The sequence below is a fragment of the Bufo gargarizans genome, chromosome 11 (genome assembly GCF_014858855.1).
Source record: "Bufo gargarizans isolate SCDJY-AF-19 chromosome 11, ASM1485885v1, whole genome shotgun sequence".
Classification (NCBI taxonomy): Eukaryota; Metazoa; Chordata; class Amphibia; order Anura; family Bufonidae; genus Bufo; species Bufo gargarizans.
The window spans coordinates 58,324,052-58,349,570 of NC_058090.1; the positions used below are offsets into that span (position 1 = coordinate 58,324,052).

Below are 25,519 nucleotides of genomic sequence, written 5' to 3' on the forward strand. Positions count from 1 at the left end.
ACAAAACTGAAGGGAAAATGCCTGAAGAACAAGCAGGAACTGAAGACAGTTGCAGTAGAGGCCTGGCAGAGCATCACCAGGGATGAAACCCAGCGTCTGGTGATGTCTATGCGTTCCAGACTGTAATTGACTGCAGAGGATTTGCAACCAAGTATTAAAAAGTGAAAGTTTGATTTATGATTATTATATTCTGCCCATTACTTTTGGTTCCTTAACAAGTGGGAGGCACATATGCAAACTGTTGTAATTCCTACACCGTTCCCCTGGTTTTGATGTAAATACCCTCAAATTAAAGCTGACAGTCTGCAGTAAAGCACATCTTGTTTGTTTCATTTCAAATCCATTGTGGTGGTGTATAGAGCCAAAAATGTTAGAATTGTGTTGATGTCCCAATATTTATGGACCTGACTGTATGTGATTAAGATTGGGGAGGAGCTGACTTTTTGGGGTGACCCCTTTATCCAATCAATTTTATGTTATGTGTATATATATATGTCTCACTTTGTTATAGCACACGGAGCTTGAAAAAAAAACTCAGTCTCTAAACGTTGCTTGTTTGGTGAAAATAAACACAGAAACTTCCTGAAGACTTAGAGTCCCGCAGTTTTTTCTGATCTTCTGATATTGGGGAGTCCAACACTGCTGGCACCGACCACCAAATGGTCCCTCTGAGACGTCTCAGTGAGTAGTGCTGTCTTATCCTCACTTTCTCTGAAAATCAGTTCCATTCATTTGAATAGTGGAGGTAAGCACATGGATTTCTGCAAGCCCTGTTCAGGTGAATGGAACAGAATCTACAGTGTGTAAATGTGCATATTCCACCATTACGTGTCCTAACATTGTTGTGAATGAGAAACCTGGACTGCTATGGACTGGAACTTTATCACTTTTAGTGACAAATCCAACTTCTGTATGAAATGTTAGCACAGTTGGGTTTGAGTATGGAGGTCTTGTGCTGAGCGATTCAATCCTGCCTTTGCTGTGGATCGACACACTGCCCCAACTTCTGGTGTTATAAATTATAATCTATTGCATAGAACTGTCAGCCATCTCTACTAGTGATATGAGGTACACTAACAGCTCAGTGATATGTACAGGACATCCTGCGGCTTCTCATATCAGGGCTGTCAACTGGAATTTCTAAACTGGATACCGCTCGCCCACACACAGCAAGGTTTTCCCAGGAATATCTCCTCCAGATTAAAACAATTCATTCTCCAAACAAGCATTTATAGGACCAGCTGGGACACCAGCTTCAGCAACCTACCAGTGTGCAGGATACCACACAGAAACGGTATGCCTCCATGCCCTACCCTATTTCATTGTGTATCCAGGCTAGATGTGGCCACTAGAGTCTCCTCTCAATTGTACAGTTTTCCCCAATAAACATATCCTTTCGCTCTAATATTATAATCACTTACATATATCATCATTGCATTCATAACTCCTTCTTGGTGCCTTATTTTTTGTCAATGAGTGGGGATTCCCGAGATAGGCAGCAGATATTTTGTGACGATAGTGAAGGAGATGCACAGGAATGCTGATCCTCCAAACAAGGGTGCTCACAGTCCCACAGTGTCACCCCACTGTTGAATAGAGTAAAAAATTATAGATAAAAACTTTTGTAGACAATATACTTATATGATTGTACTGATAATATAATACTAACATCTTCATCCACAAATTTAAAACAGAAAATTTTATTTAATAAAAATTAAATTATTTAATAAAAATTAAACCTTTGGATTTTTTGATTGAAAAATAAATATTTCATAACCAAATATCGTAAGATGAGACCCACTATTGCAATCCGACATTGTGGGAATTTCCCGACGCTTTTTTCTGCAGATTTTTTATTATATTCTAATATTTGCGATGTCTGTGTAACTGTGGCCTATAAGGCATTATATGCCCATCTGCATAATTCTTAATTTTGTGCTATATTAAATGAAACTAAAAGTTACTTCTATAATGTTATCTTGAACACTGGATAACACTAATATTTTTAGGTTATATTTTTAGGCTACATTAATATTAATATTTTTAGGCTACATCTCTAATTGATATTACCTATATTAGAAACACTATTGTTATTTTTAATATTTTAATATTTTATCTGTCACTATTTTTAGACATTTATCATTTTTTATTCCACTATTTATATTCATTGTCTATCCCTATATGTTCACTTCCACACTATGTGCATTAGCCAATTTTTGGTATCAGTGAACAAAAGCTCATGACTGATAAATAATATACTACACCATATAGACTATACCCTAATATATTGTGGAAGGTGAAGCGGCATACTATAACGCAATGGAAACGTAAAAATATCAAGAATATACACAATTGCGGTTGTTGCAGTAAGAAGACAATTATAAATCTATTATAAGTAACATAGTGAAAACATTAGTGCAATGACCTGTGCAGATAACTATAGCCAGACTAAATAAAATGAAAACCCAAATAACTACACATGATAAAGAAAATCAGCTGACTTCCGGAACGGAATCCATTTCGGGTCTTGCAACCAACACCTTTTGAGATATAAAAGAGAGCTGGTTCGGGTGGTCTGGTTACCACTGAGGAAGGGGATACCCCAACCCCGAAACGCGTCTGGTCAGACCCCCGAACCTATGTGAGTGCACCACATCTCCGGACCTACCTAAGGACATTGCGACAAACCAGTGAGAAGCTCTAGCTCGTAAGGTGAAGGGAGTAAAGCGTCACCGCTGGCACAAGCTAACCCACGTGGAGCAAACATCTAACGCGGTGAAGACGATATCTCCCTAACTGAAAAAACTAACCTGAGCAAGCTTCTCCTGGACAGAAGAACTCATCCGCAGTCGAGAACGGAGATCCAACAGACCGGTAAGACCGTTCTCATTTATAAACCCGGTACAGTAATCCAGCCAAAGTTGGCACACCACCCTATCCTAAACCTTGATTGCTAGCGGGACGCCGCCGGGTTAGGTATATGGTGTGCACTTAGTGTCGAGGACACATTTACAAACATCTACTGATTACGAAGTGCACAGTGTATTAGTATCCAACAAATGCTATATTGAAGGACTCTACAGACGGCACTTTAAATCCCCCTCTCTTTGGATACATCGAGGGTTTACTTAGGACTGTGCTGGCTAGAAACTATCTTATTCTCCACAGGTGGATCCACAAACATTATGTATGCTACAAAGTAACAGAGTCTATCTATTTTCCTTCAAGTAGATATATTATTATTGCAGAAGCTATAGACTATCTTTAACCGCTACCACCTCCACTGTTACTAATGCACTTTGTTTTGCATATTGCTGCTATTTTCACAATTTAGAGTATTGGTGTTGAATGTCCTAAATTAATCTAGACTGTGGTCCATACCCTATTGTAATTCAACTTTATTTTATTGTATTTTATTTAACTTTGTTTTATCAGAATATTTACTAATTAAAGCATTTGTCCTCATATCCTAGGTGTGCCCAGTCTTTTTATCTATAATTTTTTATCTATAGCAGATATTTTGTATTGTCTTCTACTAATTTTTCCTTCTTTAAGATTTTGGCAACTGGGGATATCTTCGTATAAATACACCAGCAATTCCAGGTTGTTGAACCTAACATATCCAGAACTGTTACGAGAACATGCCATCTAGCAGTACTTTTCACCCATTCCAGTGCCCAGTCTGACCCAGATTTGGTTGCACATGGCAGCAGACTTCAGGTCTGTGCCCAATAGCAGCCACCACCAGCAGGATCACATTACTTCTATAAGCAGTTTTCTGTGGTCCTGGAGGTGGTGGCTGATGACATATACAAGTTTCTTGCTATAAACATCGGCGACTGTGTTCAGCACTGGAGACTTCCGAGTGCTACTGATGCTGGAATCTGGGAGGTAAATACTGCAAGACCAGGTGACTCTACCTTAATCAAGACCTCTTCAGGATACTAGGCATCCATTTCCCTTTGTCAAGCTATTGGATGAGGCTTTTAAGTTGATGACCTACCTGCTGCACCCATACCCAGAGAGGTAACAGGATGCCAGTAGCGAGAGACTTCAACACAGACTGACTCTGGGACGAAGCTTCATGGATGACTACTTGGAGGGTCTTCACCAATGAAATGCAGTTGAATGAGGCCACAACTTAAGGATAGTGAACTATCTGCATTTTTGGGTTTAGTCTACTTTCACACTCGTGTTTTGGCTTTCCGTTTGTGAGATCTGTTCGGGGCTCTCACAAGCGGTCCAAAAAGGATCAGTTTGCATTCAAAATTGAAAAGGATCCGCTCAGAATGCATCAGTTCAGTCTCCATTCTGCTTTGGAGACTGACAGCAAAACTGAGCCAAACGGATCCGTTCTCACTGACACAATAGAAAACAGATCAGTTTTTTGGCAATGTTAAAGATAATACAAACGGATCCGTTCTGAACCTATGCAGACGGTTGTATTATCTGAACGGATCCATCCATGACAGATCTAAACAAAATGCAAGTGTGAAAGTAGCCTAAGAGTTGCAAATGAGGAATTTCCAGCACGTAGTTAAATGGAATGTTGCACAGTCTTTATTTCATATCCAAAAGGTACATACAGTGTAGTGGACACCGACCTCCAACATCTCCCTTCAGACCGACATGTTTTGAGCCAGTGGGCTCTTAATCATGATCATGTCGGTCTGAAGGGAGATGTTGGAGGTCGGTGTCCACTACACTGTATGTACCTTTTGGATATGAAATAAAGACTGTGCAACATTCCATTTAACTACGTGCTGGAAATTCCTCATTTGACGCTTTGTACTACGAAGTCGGCCCGGCTTCTCCGTTGCATGTGCGTTTATTGGTGAGCTGGAATCAATGTTCTTTTTTATATTAACTAACAGTTGGCCACACAGACATTGGCCTTTGAATATTAACTATTAGTCAGTTCTAGCATTCTTGAAACATTTTTACACAAAAATGCCCCCTATCTTTCTCTGAGCTACAAGATAAATTCCCGGTATTAGGTTTCCTTTTTCCCCCACTATCTCCAGTCTTCTAGCTATGCCAGAGAAATATTATGCCAAATAACACCCCAAGAATGTGCCTCCCAATTTAAACCACCTATAGTAGAGGCCAGCTCCCGTAGAGCCGCCATTACAGGCGCATACAAATTCCTTTGTGCCCTTATTGATTTTGATGAGTCCCACCTCTCCATCACTAAATGGCACTCAGATGACCCTGGTCTCACATGCTACCTGATTGGCCAATCAGACAATGCCTTCATTATTTTATTAAATTAATCCATAGGGCTTACATTACCCCCATGAGAGGTTATACAATGAGTATTTTCCCCAGTTCCCCAATGGTTCTGGGTTGAAGTTCACAAATTTACCACCCAACACCCCTTTGGATTCCACGTGGGCAATTATAGGCTATATAGATAAAACGCAACACAATATACCCTTTTTGTTCCTTAGTTTTGGATCCAGTGAGTCGTATATTCATTTTGTGTTGTTTTGTTTCCTGTACACTTTCCGTAACACCCAGTCCTTACAGGATTCATTGACAAACTTTTTTAGAATGTTCACAATGGATTGGTTGTAGTGTTCCACTCCACCACTAGAGGCTGGCCGATAAGCTATATGCAGCTTCCTTTTTACCCCCAATATCTCCCACATCTTTGTCATAACCTCACTAGTGAAATGACTTCCACGATCGGACTCGATGCTTTGGGGAAGACCAAACCTAGAAAATATGTGGTTAATGAGAAGAGATGCACATACGCTTGAACTGCATGTTTTACAAGACAAACATTCCACCCATTTTGTGAACAAGCAAGTCATGGTTAACATGTATCTGTTGCCTTTTGATGAGGTTGTTACTGGTCCGATGAAGTCAATTTGGATGTCTGACCATGGCATGGACATTCCCCTTTTCATCAGTGGCGCTCGATGAGTGGTGTCTGTGGCTGGAATTGAGGGCAGATTAGACATCCTTGACAATACGTGCAAACATCTTGCAACATATGTGGTCAATAAGCGCAGTCCCGTAACAATTCGTACGTCAACTTTTCACCTCGATGACTAGCTGTTGGTGCATTATGGGCGTGTTGTAGCATCAAACCTCGGTATGTTGTGGGTACTACCCATTGCGTGATACCATTCTTCGAGGTCCTAATCAACAACCCATCCTGTAACGAGAATTGGGACTTACCATTCATCAAAATCCGTAACTCCTCTTTGCCATCGCAATCTTCCGTATTTATGGGACAATTCTATGGATCTTCAATGTGTTTATAAAAAGTACCAATAACTGGATGAGATGGCTTGCGATGAGATTCTTACTAGGGGAATCTAGGCTCCATTGTACCATATTGGCTTCAGTTCCCTTTTGGGCCTGACTTCTTGTAATTGCATCCACTTGGACAGTTCCCATGAGATCATCCACATCCAAAACTTCTCCATTGATGGCTGCTTGTTTAGCGAGGGAGTCTGCTAGATAATTTCCTTCCTTATCCATACCTAAATACTTTAAATGACCCTTTTACAATTTACTGGAAAAAGGTAGACTGTGGGTAATAACCATTTCGTCGATCTTGCAAAACATCTTACCATGCTTGACTGGCTTGTTGTTGCTTCTCATCATGTCGGATCTTTTCCATCCGGGGAAATACTCCACAAAGCTATAACGAATATAATCAGAATCTGTGATTATGGAAAACTATAATATTATAATATTATATTCGATAGCCATTTGTACGGCTTTGTACACAGCGGTGAGTTCTGCGACTTGGCTATTTTTGGGACCAATTTTGTATCCGACTGATATATCCGGGAATATAATATTCCATACAATTCCGACACCTGCACGCTCATTTCCTACATCCGTATGGAAAGAACAGCCTTCTACATATACAGTCATGTGAAAAAATTAGGACACCCTTTGAAAGCATGTGGTTTTTTGTAACATTTTTAATAAAAGGTTATTTCATCTCCGTTTCAACAATACAGAGAGATTAAAGTAATCCAACTAAACAAAGAAAACTGAAGAAAAGTCTTTTCAAGATCTTCTGTAAATGTCATTCTACAAAAATGCCTATTCTAACTGAGGAAAAAGATAGGACACCCTTGCCCCTAATAGCGAGTGTTACCTCCTTTGGCTGAAATAACTGCAGTGAGACGGTTCTTGTAGCCATCTACCAGTCTTCGACATCGGTCTGAGGAAATTTTACCCCACTCCTCAATGCAGAACTTTTTCAGCTGTGAGATGTTTGAGGGGTTTCTTGCACGTACAGCCCTTTTCAAGTCACCCCACAGCATCTCAATGGGATTCAAATCTGGACTTTGACTTGGCCATTCCAGGACTCTCCATTTCTTCTTTTTCAGCCAATCTTTGGTTGATTTACTAGTATGTTTTGGGTCATTGTCATGTTGCATGGTCCAGTTCCGCTTCAGCTTTAATTTTCTAACTGATGGTCTCACATGTTCTTCAAGCACCTTCTGATACACAGTAGAATTCATCGTGGATTCTATGATGGTGAGCTGACCAGGTCCTGCTGCAGCAAAGCAGCCCCAAACCATGACACTTCCACCTCAATGCTTCACAGTTGGTATGAGGTTCTTTTCTTGGAATGCTGTGTTTGGTTTACGCCAAACATGTCCTCTGCTGTTGTGTCCAAATAATTCAATTTTGGACTCATCTGTCCAAAGAACATTATTCCAGAAGTCCTGGTCTTTGTCAACTTTATCTCTGGCAAATGTCAGTCTGGCCTCGATGTTTCTCTTGGAAAGCAAAGGTTTCCTCCTTGCACACCTCCCATGCAAGTTAAACTTGTACAGTCTCTTTCTGATTGTAGAGGCATGTACTTCTACATCAACAGTAGCCAGAGCCTGCTGTAGTTCTCGAGATGACACTTTAGGGTTTTTGGAGACCTCTTTTAGCATCTTGCGGTCTGCTCTTGGGGTGAACTTGCTGGGGCGACCAGTCCTGGGCATGTTGGCAGTTGTTTTGAAAGCCCTCCACTTGTAGACTATCTTCCGGACAGTGGAATGGCTAATTTCAAAATCTTTTGAGATCTTTTTAAATCCCTTCCCAGACTCATAGGCTGCTACAATCTTTTTTCTGAAGTCCTCTGACAGCTCTTTTGCTCTCACCATGGTGCTCACTCTCACTTCAACAGTCAGGAGCACACCAAACTAAATGTCTGAGGTTTAAATAGGGCAAGCCTCATTCAACATGCAGAGTAACGATCTACTAATTATGTGCACCTGGTGTGATATACCTGTGTGAGATCTGAGCCAATTTAAGAGGGAATACATGTGAGGGTGTCCTATCTTTTTCCTCAGTTAGAATAGGCATTTTTGTAGAATGACATTTACAGAAGATCTTGAAAAGACTTTTCTTCAGTTTTCTTTGTTTAGTTGGATTACTTTAATCTCTCTGTATTGTTGAAACGGAGATGAAATAACCTTTTATTAAAAATGTTACAAAAAACCACATGCTTTCAAAGGGTGTCCTAATTTTTTCACATGACTGTACATATGGTAATGATTTGCAGTACTCCTCTTCATAAGATTTATATGGAGATTAAAATTTCTCCTCCAGGAAATAATTTTCGGGGTTGATTCCATCAGCAGTGATTTTGTGACCTAGGAAATTAACCTTGGCACGACACCATTGAGCCTTCTGCAAAGAAAGTTTCACACCAGCTTTTCTCAGTTGGGTTAGTACATGCTTCAATTCCACAATGTGTTCCTCAAAAGTCGTGTTTTTGATTGGAAAGTCATCCACATAGGATAAGGTACCTCGTTCAGTGGCATCAGGCATTTCCTTATGCATGAACACAGCAAATTTATGGCCTGCATTTATGTACCCGAAGGGTAGTCGGGTCCATGCATATTGCTGCTTTCCTAATGTGAAGGCCAGTTTGTACTGATCCCTTTCGTCAACTTTAATCGTCCAATATCCTTGTGCACAGTCAAGGGCGGTGAAAATTTTGGATCCTTGAATTTGTGCCAAACACTGGTCAGTGTATGGCATGGGCCATCCAGACATGTATACACGTTTGTTTAATTGTCTTAGGTTCGAGCAGAGACAAATTGACTGTTGGATTTGAGGACTCCAAGTATAGGATGGTTTAACGAGCTATGTATCGGACGGATGATGCATCTTCTCTCCAGGTTTTTGACGATTTTAGATAGGGACTCGTAAGCCGCCTGCGGAAGTCAGTATTGTTTGCCAAAGACAGGGGGTGCATCAGGATCTGTGGCACCTGAGGGGTTAATTGTGCGGATCACAGCCCCCTGTAAGAGATCGGGTGCTGCCAGGCAGCAGGGGGCAGTTATGTACACAGTTCTTAGTATATTCTAACTTGAAGCGTCCCCATCAAGATGGGAACGCCTCTGTGTTAGAATCGTGAAAACTCAGATCTGAAAAAGCGAATACTATTATTTTCCGTTATAACCATGTTATAACGGAAAATAATAAAGTGAAGTTCGGGTCCCCATTGACTTCAATGGGGTTTGGGTTCGGGTCCAAGTTCGGATCAAGTTCTGGTCCCGAACCCGAACTTTTTTTAAAGTTCGGCTGAACTCCCCGAACCCGAACATCTAGGTGTTCACTCAACTCTACTTGTAAGTTTCTTCAAGCTCACTAGTTAAATCATTTTGGGTGTAGCGTACCTTATCCTTTCCTTATTGGCATGACTAGTACTCCTTTTCATCGATCTCCTGGTTGAAAACCAATGATGACTCTTCGATGTGGCATGTACCTTCTTCAGAACTGAAAGGATAAACAGAATGGATATTGAATAACCCCTCAGGTGTTGAGGAAAAATGTTGTTCCACTACCTGTTCTTCTGTTAGGTATTCATCAGGAATAAGTCCAATGACATAATTCTAGAATCCAAAAGTATAGTATTCCGAATCCATTGCTAGACCAATTACGGTGTTCTTCTGCAGGGATATGCTATGGGGAGCCATGTTATGGATTATCATGTGCAATGGATCCTGATGGATGTTAATTATAGGAGTGAGTTTTACCTTTAGGTCGGGTTGCTGCATTCGGTTGGACAAACAGATCAAAGCATCCACGTTCTTCAGAGTTTGTCCCTTCTTCACTTGAATGGGAAGAAATGGTTTACATCCTTCAGGGATTTTAACCTCCTCAGCAACCATGATACTCCTGGCATAGGGCATCTGTTGTCCCCATCTCAAGGCTTGTTCTACATCCTGGAATCCCTCTGGGTCTCCCGGTAATCTGGACCAGAGGGTATTATTTACCAGATCAATCTGCACGCCAAATCGGTGCAGATGGTAATTACCCCTTTACATCTGATGCCGAGGTTCATTCAACAGGACGAAAATGTGTTCTGTAGTCTTACTTCCTATGGAGATAGACAAAAGACATTTTGCAACCACATTATGACTCTGGGAATCTCCATCCAGATTATGAATCCATTGGTCCTGTGGAGTGGAACTTTTAATCATTTTAGGATTGGCAACCTGTTTTAATAGTCCTAGGCTTATGTAGCTGGCTTCAGATTTCAGATCCAACTTGGCATATTTCACCTTGGCTATATTGTTCACCTGTATGGGAATCAATAAATTGTCATTGACCTTTTCAATCCGTACCATGGATTGAGTATACTTGGCCAGGTCTGCGACTTTGTGACTTCCCTCTTCAAGGGAAATAGTCAATATATCCTCATCCAAGGTTATCTTCTCGATTCTGTCCTTCTGGATGGTAATAATATGAGCAGCACCGTTGACAGCTTCCTCGGGCTTACCATTTTTCAGGATCGTGACATCCAACGTTTGACTGTTCCTAAAATGAACTTCAACAGAGTTAGGCCTCTCTTCAATCACATGACAACAACGTTGGGTTTGTGCATTGCAAGAATAATCATAGGCAATGGGTGCCTTTACCTGAGTCCAAACTGCTTCATTAATTAAGTCTATTATGGAACTCAACCTTTTCAGAAGGTCAATTCCTATGATCAGCCGATCATATGGAAGGTCCACAATCAGTGTGGGGTGTCTAATTGTCTTCTTGCCAATTTTGAATGTCAACCATGATGTACCTTTTACCTGCAAAGCGTCTCCACGTACACTTATCAGAGAGCCATCGAACAATTTCAGTCTCGGTCTCTTTGCTGTTAAATCCAGAACTTGTTGGAAATAACTATGTGATAAGATAGTGGTCTGTGATCCTGTATCAATTAAACCCCTGATCACCCCTATATGCTCTTCTTGAAGATAAGAATCCACAAAATATTGGCCTTCAAATATTGGCCTTCAACCTGAAACAAATCCCTGTGATAATAATTCATGAAGCAGCTGCCAGAAGTAGAAGCACTGTGCGCAATGAGCCGGCTGCTGCTTCATGAATTCTTATCACAGGGATCGCAGGTCAGTGAATGTAACACAGCATTAGATTGCATAGAAAGGGGGAATATAAATGTAATTTTAACTCCTAAGACTCCTGTGCCCAGCCTTCTGTCTCCCAGGGAAGCACGGTAGGCAGAAGCACAGTGTCTGCACAGCCCGTCTCCCCTTTTCTAATAGGAGATGGATGGCCCTTAGCAACACTCATTTGAAGAGTCTTTCACTATTTGCACAATCAATTAAAGAATTACTGGATCTCGGTGGGACCTCTATTTAAGTCATATATCTTCTATATAAAAAGAATCTTCATATAAAAGAGAGGATCAAAAAGAAAATGCATATAAAAAATAATTATATGATCCTTCAGGTGGACAGTGGTGACATGGGCCAGGGGTCTCTTCTACAGGTGTTATGTGAGTTTTTAAAGTTTTTTTCATGACTCCAGTTGCATTTCAGCAATGAGGAACTAGGTCCCCCTATGTAGAAGTGGTATAAGAGTTGCCTATGGTGTCCCTTGAGGTGCGGCTTTTTACTTGTCGCGGTGCTCCTACCTGGATATCCGAAACCCCAAGCATGGTCGTTGCAGCAGAGTTAATAGGGTGAATAGTTGAGGGATTTGCAAAATGAATTGAGTCCAGACTTTTATTGGAGTTAAAACAGCTTTACTTGAATAAACGTGCATCAGAGAACAATCTTCCAACTTAATCTTGGTTTTCAGCAAATTCTGGCATCAGTTCCGACAGGCAAACACATTCAGCTTTGCCACATCTGTACTCTTTCAGCTCTGCTATGCTGGCTGGATTAAATAGGAACTTTTCCTCTCTACTTTCTGCTGTAGGAAGAGATCCCTGGGTGCCGCTCTACAAGTCCAGATAGTTAGCTTACAGTGTTCGAATCCATGAAAGGTCCTCTTTAAGGCTGCACGCTAGGCCTTAGGATCCGAATAACCTTGGCGCAACACAAGGTTCTCAAACATATACACATTAGGAGGACGAAGCAAAGCACTCCAATCTCTCCAAACACATAATAGCAGCAGGTCACCCTTGACGGTCTACAAGTCCAGATAGTTAGCTTACAGTGTTCGGATCCATGAAAGGTCCTCTTTAAGGCTGCACGCTAGGCCTTAGGATCCAAATAACCTTGGCGCAACACAAGGTTCTCAAACATATACACATTAGGAGGACGAAGCAAAGCACTCCAATCTCTCCAAACACATAATAGCAGCGGGTCACCCTTGACGGTCTTAGATCTGCTTGCGACATAACCACTTGGTTCCCCCTGTGTCGCACTAGACCTAAGCTTTGCTCTGAAAGAGAATACACAAAGGGCAATAGCTGTAAATTCAAAAGGTTAGTGCAAATTAAAGTGCACCGAACCATAACCCTAAGTGCAACAAAAGTTCTTTGCAATCCATTGTAATTGTTTGTAATCAAAATGAGGTAATAACGGTATTTGTAATCCACATAAGGCACAAAGTCATTTGTAATCCACATGGGTAAGAAAGTAGTAGCACAGGTCATGAGAATCATTTGCAAAGGGCTCCCCAAATAACCTGAAAAGAGGGGAAAAATAAAGGAAAATGGGCGCAATCCATGCGCAACTGGGATAAGAATGCTGATGATGGGGGGAGTCCTAACTGAGCATGATCATCCAGGTGAGGGCACAACCAGGGCTAAAATCAAGAAACACATTAAAAAACAAGCCAACAGGCCCTCACCCCTCAGATGCTGTCCATGGAGTGGCTCCCGAAGTCAGTAGTCCTTTCAGTTGGACATGTAGAGAAGGTCCAGCTCTTTAGAGGAGGGACTTGATGTCCTCATTGCTGCTGGAGCTGCTGCTAAGCTTGATGAGAGGTTTATCCTGCCTCTGGTAGCTCATTCTTACTTCAACAGTGGTGCTTTGGCGACACCTACTGTCACTTCTTGGTAAGGTGGTGATGCTCTTTATAGCTGCCATGACCTTCTGCTTAATTGGAGCGGATGCTCTAGCCAGAGCATGATCATTCAGAGCCTCCGGCTGCAATGGGACCAGTAGCTGGACCTCCTCTCACTATGACCTGATTGATAGCTCCAGCTGTACACATTTCACAAATTGTGGATGAGATTGCCAGGGCAGCTGGTAGGTTACTTGAGTCGGGCTATAAACCAGGGTGGATGGTGATCCACTTCCTATCCACTGGTAAATGGTTGGAGGTTCGGGCAGTCCAGGTATTAGGAGCTCTGGTTCTGGTGTTGCCCGGTACCCCAGCATGTCACTCTCCTTTTCTTGCAAATGACCAGGACGTCGCCAGGCAGCTGGGTCCTACTGCCAGGGCTCTGGAGCGGACACGGGGACCATTGGCTTCATTAACAGGCTCACCCCAGTGGCGAAGAGGCCTTTAGGGGACAGCATAGGGGTGTACTCCACCTGCTCTCCCTTATATAAGTTATGGCGGGCCTGTGGCAGGTACGGCCTATTGACTGAACGGCAGATTACAAAAAGCTCCATTCCCCAACGGTCATCCTGGATAAACCCCTCGGTCGATGTTAAACCACAACACGTTCCGGTCATCCTCTCCTGCAGTGGGTCATGGGGTAGAGGTCAATCTAATACTCTGAGGACCCAGTCCTTGACGGCCTTCCGGTAATTCCAGGCACTGGTGGCATGGGCCATCATTTTCCGAGGAACCATCAAATTAAAAGCATCGCCATCCACGTTCCTTCTGGGTGGCTCATTTCTGCTGGGCGGCTCACTTCTCGCTGGGCGGTGGAGTAGAGTCTCTGGCCACCTTCTCCGCGCCAGCAGGTGAGGGGACTTTCGGGCTTCTCTGTCCCAGCTCCCCGAACAAGTTGCTGAAGACGAATCTCCTCTATGCCACCAGTAGTCGACTGCATCAATTTTGGTGTCACAAACAGGATTCGGACAGTGCCGAAGGTGAAGGTGGAACCCAGTTGTAGGAATGCCAGAGTGGTGTCAGGGTTGCCTATGGTGTCCCTTTAGGTGTGGATTTGCACTTTTCATGGTACTCCTACCTGGATATCCGGAACCCCAAGCGTGGTCGTCCATGGCAGGGATAATAGTTGAGGGATTTGCAGAATGAATTGAGTCCAGACGTTTATTGGAGTTGAAAGAACTCTACTTGAATAAACTTGCATCAGAGAACAATCTTTCAACTTTTTCTTATCAGCAGATGTTGGCATGAGTTCAGCCAACATCTTCAGCTCTGCTACATCTGTACTCTTTCAGCTCTGATATGCTGGCTGTATTAAATAGGAACTTTTCCTCTCTACTTTCTGCTGTAGGCTGCAACTTAGCTTTCTGTAGTCTGACTCTGTCTTTGTCTGGATCTGTATCTTTGTATTTATCTCTGTCTTTATTCAGGGAATCTTTCTTCCTGACTCTGGTGGCACTCAGCTTAGGCCTCTGGACCAAGAAGAGAGGCTCTGCTGGCTGGCACACAGCCTTCCTCTTACAGGGGGCACTCTAAACTGAACTACTGCAGGCTCGTCCAACAGGGGCGAGTGCATGCTGCTTCCCCAAAAAGGGGGTAAGCTAGACTGACTCCCACTAACTAAAACTCCTCCCTCTCTAGAGAGGATCAGAATGGATAGACAAGTTCCACTCTAGAAAAACTAGCTCTGCCAAGATTGCCGCCATCTGCTGGTGAACCAGGCACATTGCACTTTAACATAACATTTTCATCAAATTTCAATACACATTATACAGGACATGGGGTGTTACACACTGCATCTTATAAAGTTAAATATTCAGTGCCATTGGCAAGGGAGGCGACCGCTGCGACCACTATCGCTACGGCAGTGGTCTGATCTCTGCTTCAATGCAGTAGAATACATCTCTATTGTACTGCATTGACTATCAGTGTATTACACAGTGTTTGTCACCGATGCTGCTGATGAAGACACCATGTGTGGGGCAGGGGAAGGACCGCAGGATAAGAATGCCCATCCTGGAGCGCCAAGTGCCTGCAGTTTAGGGCAAGTATTCTCATCCTAATTCCTTAAGGTGTGAAAGGGATTCTGTCACCTCATTTTAGCCTATAGAGATGTGGACATGCACGGCTAGATCGACGCTAGCATGTCCGCAATATACCTGTCCCATAGCGCTGTGTTCTTTTATTGTGTTTAAAAAATGATTTTAGAGATATGTAAATGAGGCTGGTAAGGAGCCCAGCACCGCCTGCGTCCTCCGAATCTCCTCCTTGCTCACAGTTAGATCGCCGTAATCTCGCGATGCGCGAGCTCGCGCATGCGCAGTGCCGGCATAGTGTTCCTTCCCTGTGCTGGCATCAGCCTCAGGGAAGGAACTGCGCATACGCGAGCTCCCGCATCGCGAGATTACGGCGATCTAACTGTGAACAAGGAGGAGATTCAGAGGATGCAGGCGGTGCTGGGCTCCTTCACAGGGGGGCGTGGCTGGGCACGAAGAAGGTTAGTACAGCCCCTTGGGATACTTACCAGGCTCATTTACATATTTCTAAAATATTTTTTTTAACACAATAAAAGGACACAGCGCTATGGGACAGGTATATTGCGGGCATGCTAGCGGCGATCTAGCCGTGCATGTCCGCATCACTATAGACTAAAACGAGGTGACAGAATCCCTTCAATGTGACTCTGAATACACAAGATGTAAATAAAGCTCAGTGGATACCCATGTGGAGGTAAATTGCACGCCATGCAAGTAGAACCTCATGTGTATAACACAACACAAGTTGCGGTATCCTCTGGGGATAATGCCATATAGTCACCACTTACATACCTTAATAAGAATTCATTAGACATTAGCATGTGCTTACTTCATGACACAGTATTGGGACCTGCATGAAACAAACCATGATGGCCACGGGAAGTGACGCAAGACACTTTAGACATGAATTTAAATAATAAGTGACTGAAATACAAATAAATTAATAATAAAAATAATTCAGAAAATTGTCAAAACTAGAGAAGACCAAACTTTTTGAGATTCGCAATTATGACTAATTTGGCAGATTTTTCAAAAAACTGTCTTTGTTTCCCATAGCAACCAATCACAATGCAGCTTTCATTTTTCAGGAACACTATGAGGAATGAAAGCTGTGCTGTTATTGGGCAAGACATTTTCTTTTGAACAGTTTTCATAAATCTCCTCCTCTGTGTCCATAGAGACAAGCTATGACATCACAGGTATAACGTGTAATGTCACTGGTTCTGGCTCCAAATGCTCCGGTTTAGCAGAAAGCTGTTAGTTCTCTGCGCGTGCACACTGCTGACATTTACTGTCCGTGTGACTGAGATTGGATTTTTTTCTTAGGTAAGATAATTTCATATAACAATATAAATATAGTAATGTATACAGTGTGTATATAGTAGTGGACTGTATAGACAGACGTTGTGTTTGTGACCCCAGGACCTGCTGACATGCCGCTACTAAAGACCATCAGGAGCGCCGAACCCCCATGGAGGGTCTGGGATAGAAAAGCCCAGAAATCAGGCCTGAGAAACACCGTGTACAGCGTCAATGGAGACGAGTACACCGGAGAATGGATGAATAACCTGAGGCATGGTAAGACTGGAAATACACATCACTGTATAGCGGACAGACGGATACAGGCGAATGTCATCTCTTAAAGGAGAACTCCCCATTGGGTTGTACTAGGAAAGGTACCTGGTGCTGACCAAGTATGAAGTGTTGGTCTATCTGTCTATTTTATTTTTAACTTCCTAAATACCTAACGGCTAAACTGGTGGGAGATGGAGACATAAGACGGAGCCTGGTGATAAACAACATGGGCGGTTTTATTGCCAGGTGCACAGACATGAAGATTTCTACCGGATCCAACTCTGAAGCAGACAACATACAACTGTCCATGCGAGATACATGTAGAGTCCAGATTTATGCCGCCACCTGCAATGATTGGCCTTGGGCCTTAATTATCGTCATTGCAAATGACAGCTTCACTGTAAACTGTAATGTCAAAAGGATCCCACTCAAGTCAGGAAGATCCACTGGCCGATGCCTCCCCTCTTCAAGAATTAGGACTGAAAACTTTAATATGACCCCAAAAAAGTATAAGATGTAATGGGGATGATTTATCTAAACTGGTGCAAAAGAGAAATGAGGCAGTTGCCCATAGCAACCAATCAGATTAGGACTTTTATTTTTGAAAAGGAAAGTAAAAATTTGATTAGCTGCTATAGGCAACCTCTGACCTGAACCTTTTCATCTAGCATTATCTAGTAATGTGCAAAAAATATAAAAAATAAAAACTGTCAAATTAGAAGCATTAGATAATGGAGATTGGTACGGTCTCCATTATCTAAAGCTTCGATTATTACAAAATTTTAGGTCATTCAACCCGTGGTCAGTCCATATTAAACACATGTGAAACAGGTATAATAGAGCAATAGAAAAGGCCTCCACTAAAGTCAGGAAGATCCGCGGGCAGGTGCCTTCCCTCTTCAAGATTTATGGTTGGAAACTTTACAGGGATTCTGTCACCAGGATTATCCCTATAGATCCAATTACATGTTATTGGAGGTCTTCTACAGCATGTCAGAAATATGGAATTATGTAAATTATGACTGCTGTAGCTTTGCAGAAAAAATAGGTCCACATCCATCCCCAAAAAATGCAGATCAGATGTGGACAGAAACTACAGCCGTGTGCATGAGCCCTAACCAGGATATCAGTTACTCGCCCTGTGTCTGGCTGTTCAGGGAACTCATGAGTCCCAAGACTGATGATGGCTACTGTGTCAGGAGCTGCTTCCAGACTGCAGCTGTTTTGGACACCAGGCTCCCTCAGGTCGCAGCTGCTGCGGTGTGTTCCTCACTCCCACATTCCTCATGGGTTGTCCCACTGCCTACAGGCCACGCCCCTTACTCTCTACATCGCTGACTGCTCTCCCCCATCACGTCTCCCCAATGCTGTAGCATCATGAACTGAGAGGGACTGACTCAGGACCAATGGGGCGGCTTTGATTTGTTCTGCTGTTGGTCCCTTATTCAGATACTTACCTGTATCTGTTCCAGCACTTCCAGGTGCAGTTCACAGGAAGGTCCTTTAAAATCATACTTGCCAACTTTCCAAAAACACATGGAAGGTTCCTGAAACTTTAACCATATGGCAGAGCATCATCAGTTTTAGCCCTGGCATCCAAATTACATTGAGAGGATGGAGCAATGGACCAGAGCGCTCCATGGCAGAGGGTGCTGTTACGTTTTGGGGGCCTTATTTTGGTGACAAGTGATGTGCCCTAAAGGGCCTAATAAATGGGGTCTGGGAAATTTTAAAGAATGCGCTGTGTGTGCCATGCCCGTCTATCTCCCGAATCCCTAACTTCAGATGTTACAAAACATATTAGAACAGCCCTGGAATCATCCCCACTCCTCACACAGACTTTATACAGCAGCTGATAGAAGTTACAGATCTTGTGATTTTCAGGTTGGAGGTTGGTCTCCATGGTCGGTCACGCTGCTCTTCAATGTTTTGTAATGATGTTGCAGATAAGTCTAGGTTCACGGTCAATCTGTGGTCACCGAGGTCTGTTGGAAGCCGTTGGCATCTGTCATGTACCAACGGCAAAATGTAAAACCTAGCCCTAACATCATATCATACAAGGGTGTAACTGGTGTCTCTGGGTCTGCTGGACATAAGAATTTTTTCTGCACTATGATTTCTTGGTATATATCCTCTGCTCTGATTGTATTCTTAGAACTGTGTGGTTAGGTTCACACTGAGGTTTTGGAGCAGGTTTTAAGGTACATTTTCCTGCTGTTTTTTCAGCCAAAGGCAGAAGTGGATTTGAAACGAGTTGTAAATGTAAAGGAAGGATTTAGACTTCTCCTTCCTGATGGATCCACTTCTGGCTTTGGATGAAAAACCTGCAGGAAAATCTGCCTCAAAACCTCCATCCAAGAACTCAGTGTGAACATATCCTAACACACTGTATTTCAGGCAAAGGCTCTTATCTGTACAAGAAGGCCAACGCCATCTACCAGGGAGACTGGAAAAATGGAAAGAGAAACGGATACGGGACGTATGCCGTGAAAGCGCCCAGCACTGGAACGTACATTCGAGTTTATGCTGGCAACTGGGTGAATGACAAAAAACATGTAAGTTGTTTTCTTTTTGTCCAGAAGAAATGAGAAGACAATAGAGTCTTGTAATTCATTGTCTCTGTAGCTGTAGCATGATGTCCTCCTGACAAGGCCCGACCAGAGTCTAGTCCAGTAGGACCTTAGGCTATAGTTCACATTAAGCTATAAAGTTTTAAAGAGCCCAGGGTACAAGACTTGAATAGGACAAGGATGCTTCTAAATCTATATCATGTAAACCTCAGCTAAATGTGAATTGTGGTTTGTGTCTCTTTGCAGGGATATGGGACTTACTACTATTCAGATGTTGAATACTATGAAGGCGGCTGGGATTGCGGCAAAAGGAGCGGATGGGGCAAGATGATATACGCCAATGGTGACATCTATGATGGAGAATGGCACAATGACAAGTACTGTGGACAAGGGATACTTTTTTCAGGTACTTCATGGTACTTTTAGGTTCCTTCCTTCTTGTCAAGAGAAAAATCCAGTAATGACCTGAGAACATATGATCAGTAGTTCAGAATATTGAATCATAGATCTATCACACAAGGAGAACATGGAAATAGACAGAACTATAGGGTACTTACCTGGTATAGTCAGTGAAAGTCTTCAAGGCTGAATTTAGTGATGATCAGTACAGTCCTGTTTCACATCATTCATCTGATCCTAGGTGTATATGTAGATGTGATATGGTCCCGCATTGTCCCCGTAATATCTTTATGCTGTGGTCTCTATGTCTATGTGGATCCCTTTGTACCTATTAACAGCAAACAAGAATCGTTATGAAGGATCCTGGAAAGATGGAAGAAAGCATGGAGCTGGGACATTCTACTACCTGGACAAGGGCAGAATCTATGATGGATATTGGGTGAAAGATATCCCCAAGTGTGGGACTATGGAGGACATTGACTGCACAGAAGCTCCTAACACCAAGAAGTTTCTTATTCCTGAGGTAACACATTTACCATACAGTAGATAGTGCATTGAGAGTGTATTTATACCCCATGAACCTTTCCACATGTTTTATAGTTACACCCACAATGTATTTTATTGGGATTTTATGTGATAGACCAACACAAAGTAGCAAGTATGTGTGAAGTGAACAGAAAATGACACATGGTTTTGTGGTGTGGGGTGCATTTGTATTCAGCCCCCTAATACTTTTGTAGAATCACTTTTTGCTGCAATTACCGCTGCAAGTCTTTTGGGGTACATTTAGAGGCTGAAATGTGTTGCCCATTCCTCTTTGCTAAATATGTCAAGCTCAATCAGATTGGATGGAGAGCGTCGCTGAACAGCAAATTTCAAGTCTTGCCACAGATTCTCAATGTAACCTAAGTTGGAAACCGAGTACAACTACAACTACTACATGGGGGTCCCAGAGCAATATAGACTGCTTTAAAGGGGTTTTCTGACACTGATGACCTATCCTACTCCAGAGAACCCCACGGATCAGCTGTTTGAGAAGGCACTGGTGCTCCTGTGAGTGACATGACCTTCTCACAGCTTACCTTAGGTCAGTGAAGTCACGTTAATCGGTCACGTGACCTAGGTGGAGCTTAGTCCCATTCAAGTGATTGGGACTGAACTGCGATACCAATCACAGCCGCTAAACAATGTACAGCACTGTGCTTGGTAAGCTGTGAGCAGCACCGGTGCCTTCTCAAACAGCTGTTGGACCTGAGCATTCTGAGCATAGGTCATCAGTTAGAAAGTGGCTAAACACCCTACTATGATTGTATTATTTATTTTATTTTTTTTTTTTTTAAGGTGAAAGTGGCTGATCCCAAAAAAATCTGTCAAGAAGCTAGAAGAGCGCTTCTCCAAAAGAGAAAATGAACAATACTTTGGCTCAAAACCATGGCATGCTGTTGGCTCACTGTTAACACCTTAAGTGAAGCCACAGACATGCTACTAACATCGTCTTACCTGAACCCATGATCGTTCTGTAGAGTCAATATCAATGGCTCATCTGTATATAGTTTATTTAAAAGAAAAAAAAATGAAAAATGTAAAATATTTGTAAAAAAAAGAAAAAAAAGGACATCACTTTGGCTTAAATTACTGGCATGCTATTGGGCTGCTGATTACACCTAAAGTGAAGCCATAGACATGCTGCCATCTTATAATCATCTTACCTGAAGCCATAATTGTTCTGTAGAGTCAATATCAATGGCTCATCTGTATATAGTTTATTTAAAAAAATGGAAAAAACATCTAAAACAAAGGACACCACTTTGGCTTAAATCACTGGCTGCTATTGGACCACTTTTAACACCTATAGTGAAGCCATCAACATTCTATTAGTTTAACATCATCTTACATTAAGCCATGCTTGTCCTGTAGAGTCTATAGCAATGGCTCATCTGTTTATAGTTTATTTTAAAAAAGAAAAAAAAGAAAAAAAGAAAAATGGAAAATATTTCTTTGGAAAAAAAAAAAAACACCACTTTGGCTTAAATCACAGGCTGCTATTGGGCCGCTGTTACAACCTAAAGTCAGGCCATAGACATGCTATTAAATTAACATCATCTTACCTGAAGCCATGATTGTTCTGTAGAGTCAATATCAATGACTCATCTGTATATAGTTTATTAAAAAAAAAAAAAGGAAAAAACATCTAAAAAAAGGACACCACTTTGGCTTAAATCACTGGCTGCTATTGGGCCAGTGTTACAACCTAAAGTCAGGCCATAGACATGCTATTAAATTAACATCATCTTACCTGAAGCCATGATTGTTCTGTAGAGTCCATATCAACAGCTCAAATATCTCTTTTGAAAAAAAAACAAAAAAAAAAATACCACTTTGGCTTACATCACTGGCTGCTATTTGACCACTTTTAACACCTATAGTGAAGCCATCAACATTCTATTAGTTTAACATCATCTTACATTAAGCCATGCTTGTCCTGTAGAGTCCATAGCAATGGCTCATCTGTTTATAGTTTATTTGAAAACAAGCAGAAAAAAAAAAAATATATATTAAAAATGTAAAATATTTGTTAAAAAAAAGGACATCACTTTGGCTTAAATCACTGGCATGCTATTGGGCTGCTGATTACACCTAAAGTGAAGCCATAGACATGCTGCCATCTTATAATCATCTTACCTGAAGCCATGATTGTTCTGTAAAGTCAATATCAATGGCTCATCTGTATATAGTTTATTAAAAAAAATAAAAAAAATAATAATAATAATAATTGAAAAAACATCAAAAAAAAAAAAAGGACACCACTTTGGCGTACATCACTGGCTGCTATTGAACCACTTTTAACACCTATAGTGAAGCCATCAACATTCTATTAGTTTAACATCATCTTACATTAAGCCATGATTGTCCTTTTAGAGTCCATAGCAATGGCTCATCTGTTTATAGTTTATTTTAAAAAAAAAAAAAGAAAGAAAAAAAAAAAGAAAAATGGAAAATATTTCTTTGGAAAAAAAAAAAAAAGACACCCCTTTGGCTTAAAACACTGGCATACTATTAGACCGCTGTTAACACCTTTGGTGAAGCCATCGACATGCTATTGCCTATTAGTTTAACATCATCTTACCAGAAGCCATGATTGTTTTGTAGAGTCAATATCAACGGCTCATTTGAATATAGTTTATTTATGGTAAAAGAAAGTGGAAAAAAGTGAAAAATATTTCTTTGGAAAAAAACAAAAAAGCACTTTGGCTTAAAAAAACTGACATGCTATTGAACCACTGTTACCACCTGAAGTGAAACCATAGACATGCTGTTGGGTTAACCCCATCTTACCGAGGCCATTAGTGTTCTTTAGAGTCAATATAAACGGCTCAGTCTTTATAAAGTTTATTTGAAAATTGGTAAATTTTCTATAAAAGAAAACATTGTGGCTCAAATCACAGACTTGCTATTGGACCACTGAAACCATCCTAAGTGAAGACAGAGACAAGCTTATTATTAACCACATTTAAACTGAAGTCATGATTGCCCAGTGGATATCATCTCCGGCTCTTCTACATAAAGTTTATAAACTCACTATAAGAAGAAATACCAACACAACATCAATGACCCTAAGCCATGGACATGATACAAGCTCCTGTGATCACCGTGCTGAGTCTAGGAACATCTGATGCCACGAATCTGCTACTGCACTAACACCTACAAGTTTCAGAAGTCATTTGCTTGAAATACTTTTAACAACAGAAATAAAGAAGTAAAAACTTCCATGTCCTTGTGTACAAAGTTTTCTATACTGACTCTTACTTATGGGCCATGACATACCAACTTGGTTTTCAACATTTGGATTCCAAGCTGTGGGTCTGCTGAGTGACTTGTACTTTCTGGATGACCAGATCCCACACCGCATGGTGACTTCCCTCCTCCACACCTGCAGAGAGCGCTATTTTGGGGTCAGGAGGGACAGGTTGCCAGATTTCTCCTATCATCTATTCATACCCAGGGCTGTATCTATAACATGGGGACATCCTATACACCTAGAGGAAAGGAGGTTTCTACAACATAGAAGAGGATTCTTTACTGTAACAGCAGTGAGACTATGGAGCTCTCTGCCTGAGGAGGTTGTGATGGCGAACTCACAAAAAGAGCTTCAAAGATGCAGCACCGTGTGCTGTTCGCATCCATGGTTCCGTTCCGTGGCTCATTCAGATGTGTTGATGCCTAGTTTTTTTTTATTGTTTATTTATTTTGATTTTGAGGAAAGGGGGGCGACTTGAACTTTTATATTTTTTTTTAAGTAACCCTAGGTGACTATCACTGGCGATCATTAGATTGCCAATTGTGTTCTGTGATGGGTATATATCCATCACTGAACACACCATTAACTGTATTCCAATACAGTACTGCCACCTGCTGGCCTGTATTAGAATATTCCAGTGATGGGTATCAGACTGCTGGAGGCTCCAAGCCATCACTGGTATACTACAGCTTCTCTGATCTCAGCTGCACCTGCATTGCTCAGATGCCATGGTCACAATAGACTGCGGCATCTAAGGGGTTAAAACAGCAGAAACCCATAGGGTAAGGTGCCCACTACACGTGCGAGCATCTTTAATGTGAAGTCTTCAGACGTACATGTACAGCAGAGGTTGCGAAGGAGTTAAATGTCTCTAAACACACACACATGTAGTCTGGTAGAAATACATTAAATTACAACTAATAGGAGTTTACAGTGCCATCGGGGTTAACTAGATCTACAACTAGTTTAGGCTCCATGCACACAACCATATTTCTGGATGTGCGGAAGGTGAAAATGCAAGTATCCATGTTTTACGGGCAGCAAAAAGGAGACGGTAGTGTGCATGAGGCCTTACGGGCAGAGAGATCAAGTACAAACTGCACGGCCGTGTGCACTATTATTTTTTTTTTATTTCACTATTTGAAGGATTCTTTTCACATACCCTTAAGGGCTGTTTCATACGAGCGAGTCCATTGCGGGAAACACGCTCCGTGTGTGAGTGTGATCCTCCGCTCTGGACTTGCAGGCGCGCACAGCATTATAATGATTTATAATGTTATGTGCCTCTGCTCGACCTTATTTCTACAGAATCCTACTGACAGCTTTAGGTCACTATGATTCTGTGGAAAAAAAGGCCATGCAGAGACACATGTCATTATAAATCATGATAATGCCGTGCGCGCCTGCAAGTCCAGAGCCCACACGGAGCGTAATTCCCGCAATGGACTCGCTCGTGTGAAACTGCCCTTTAGAATTTTTCCTCCCTTAGATTGTCCAGGATTTTTATAATGATGAGCTGTCCCCAGTGTAGGCCATTGATATCAGATCAGCAGGGGGCCAGCACCCCACACTGCCCCAATTAGCTGTTCAGGATTAGCACAGCCATGGGAAATAGGCACCCAAACTACACAGCTCTGTCCATGGTGTAGTGAATGGAGCTGGTTAATGCAGTGCTCTTCAGGGGCGGACATACCGCCTGTGCAGCCGGTTCAGCTGCACAGGGGCCCAGAGTGGGAGGGGGCCCTCCAATTAAGCTGTCTATGCATCTACAGGACGCACAGACAGCTGATTGTAATGGTGAAGCAGAGAGCCACACGCTCCCCGCTTCACCATTCACCATGTAGAAGGGGCCC

The 25,519-nt window shown here is 42.0% G+C and overlaps 1 protein-coding gene across 1 annotated transcript; it reads left to right on the top strand.

The window, feature by feature from the left end:
• The first annotated feature begins 559 nt into the window (after positions 1-559).
• Positions 560-21,374, top strand: LOC122921904 (MORN repeat-containing protein 3-like). Its single transcript, XM_044272218.1, has 6 exons — positions 560-681; positions 16,746-16,901; positions 19,296-19,453; positions 19,715-19,874; positions 20,206-20,390; positions 21,209-21,374. The coding sequence occupies exons 1-6, from the start codon at positions 660-662 to the stop codon at positions 21,275-21,277; spliced, it is 750 nt and encodes a 249-aa protein (XP_044128153.1). The 5' UTR covers positions 560-659; the 3' UTR covers positions 21,278-21,374.
• Positions 21,375-25,519: the final 4,145 nt, after the last annotated feature.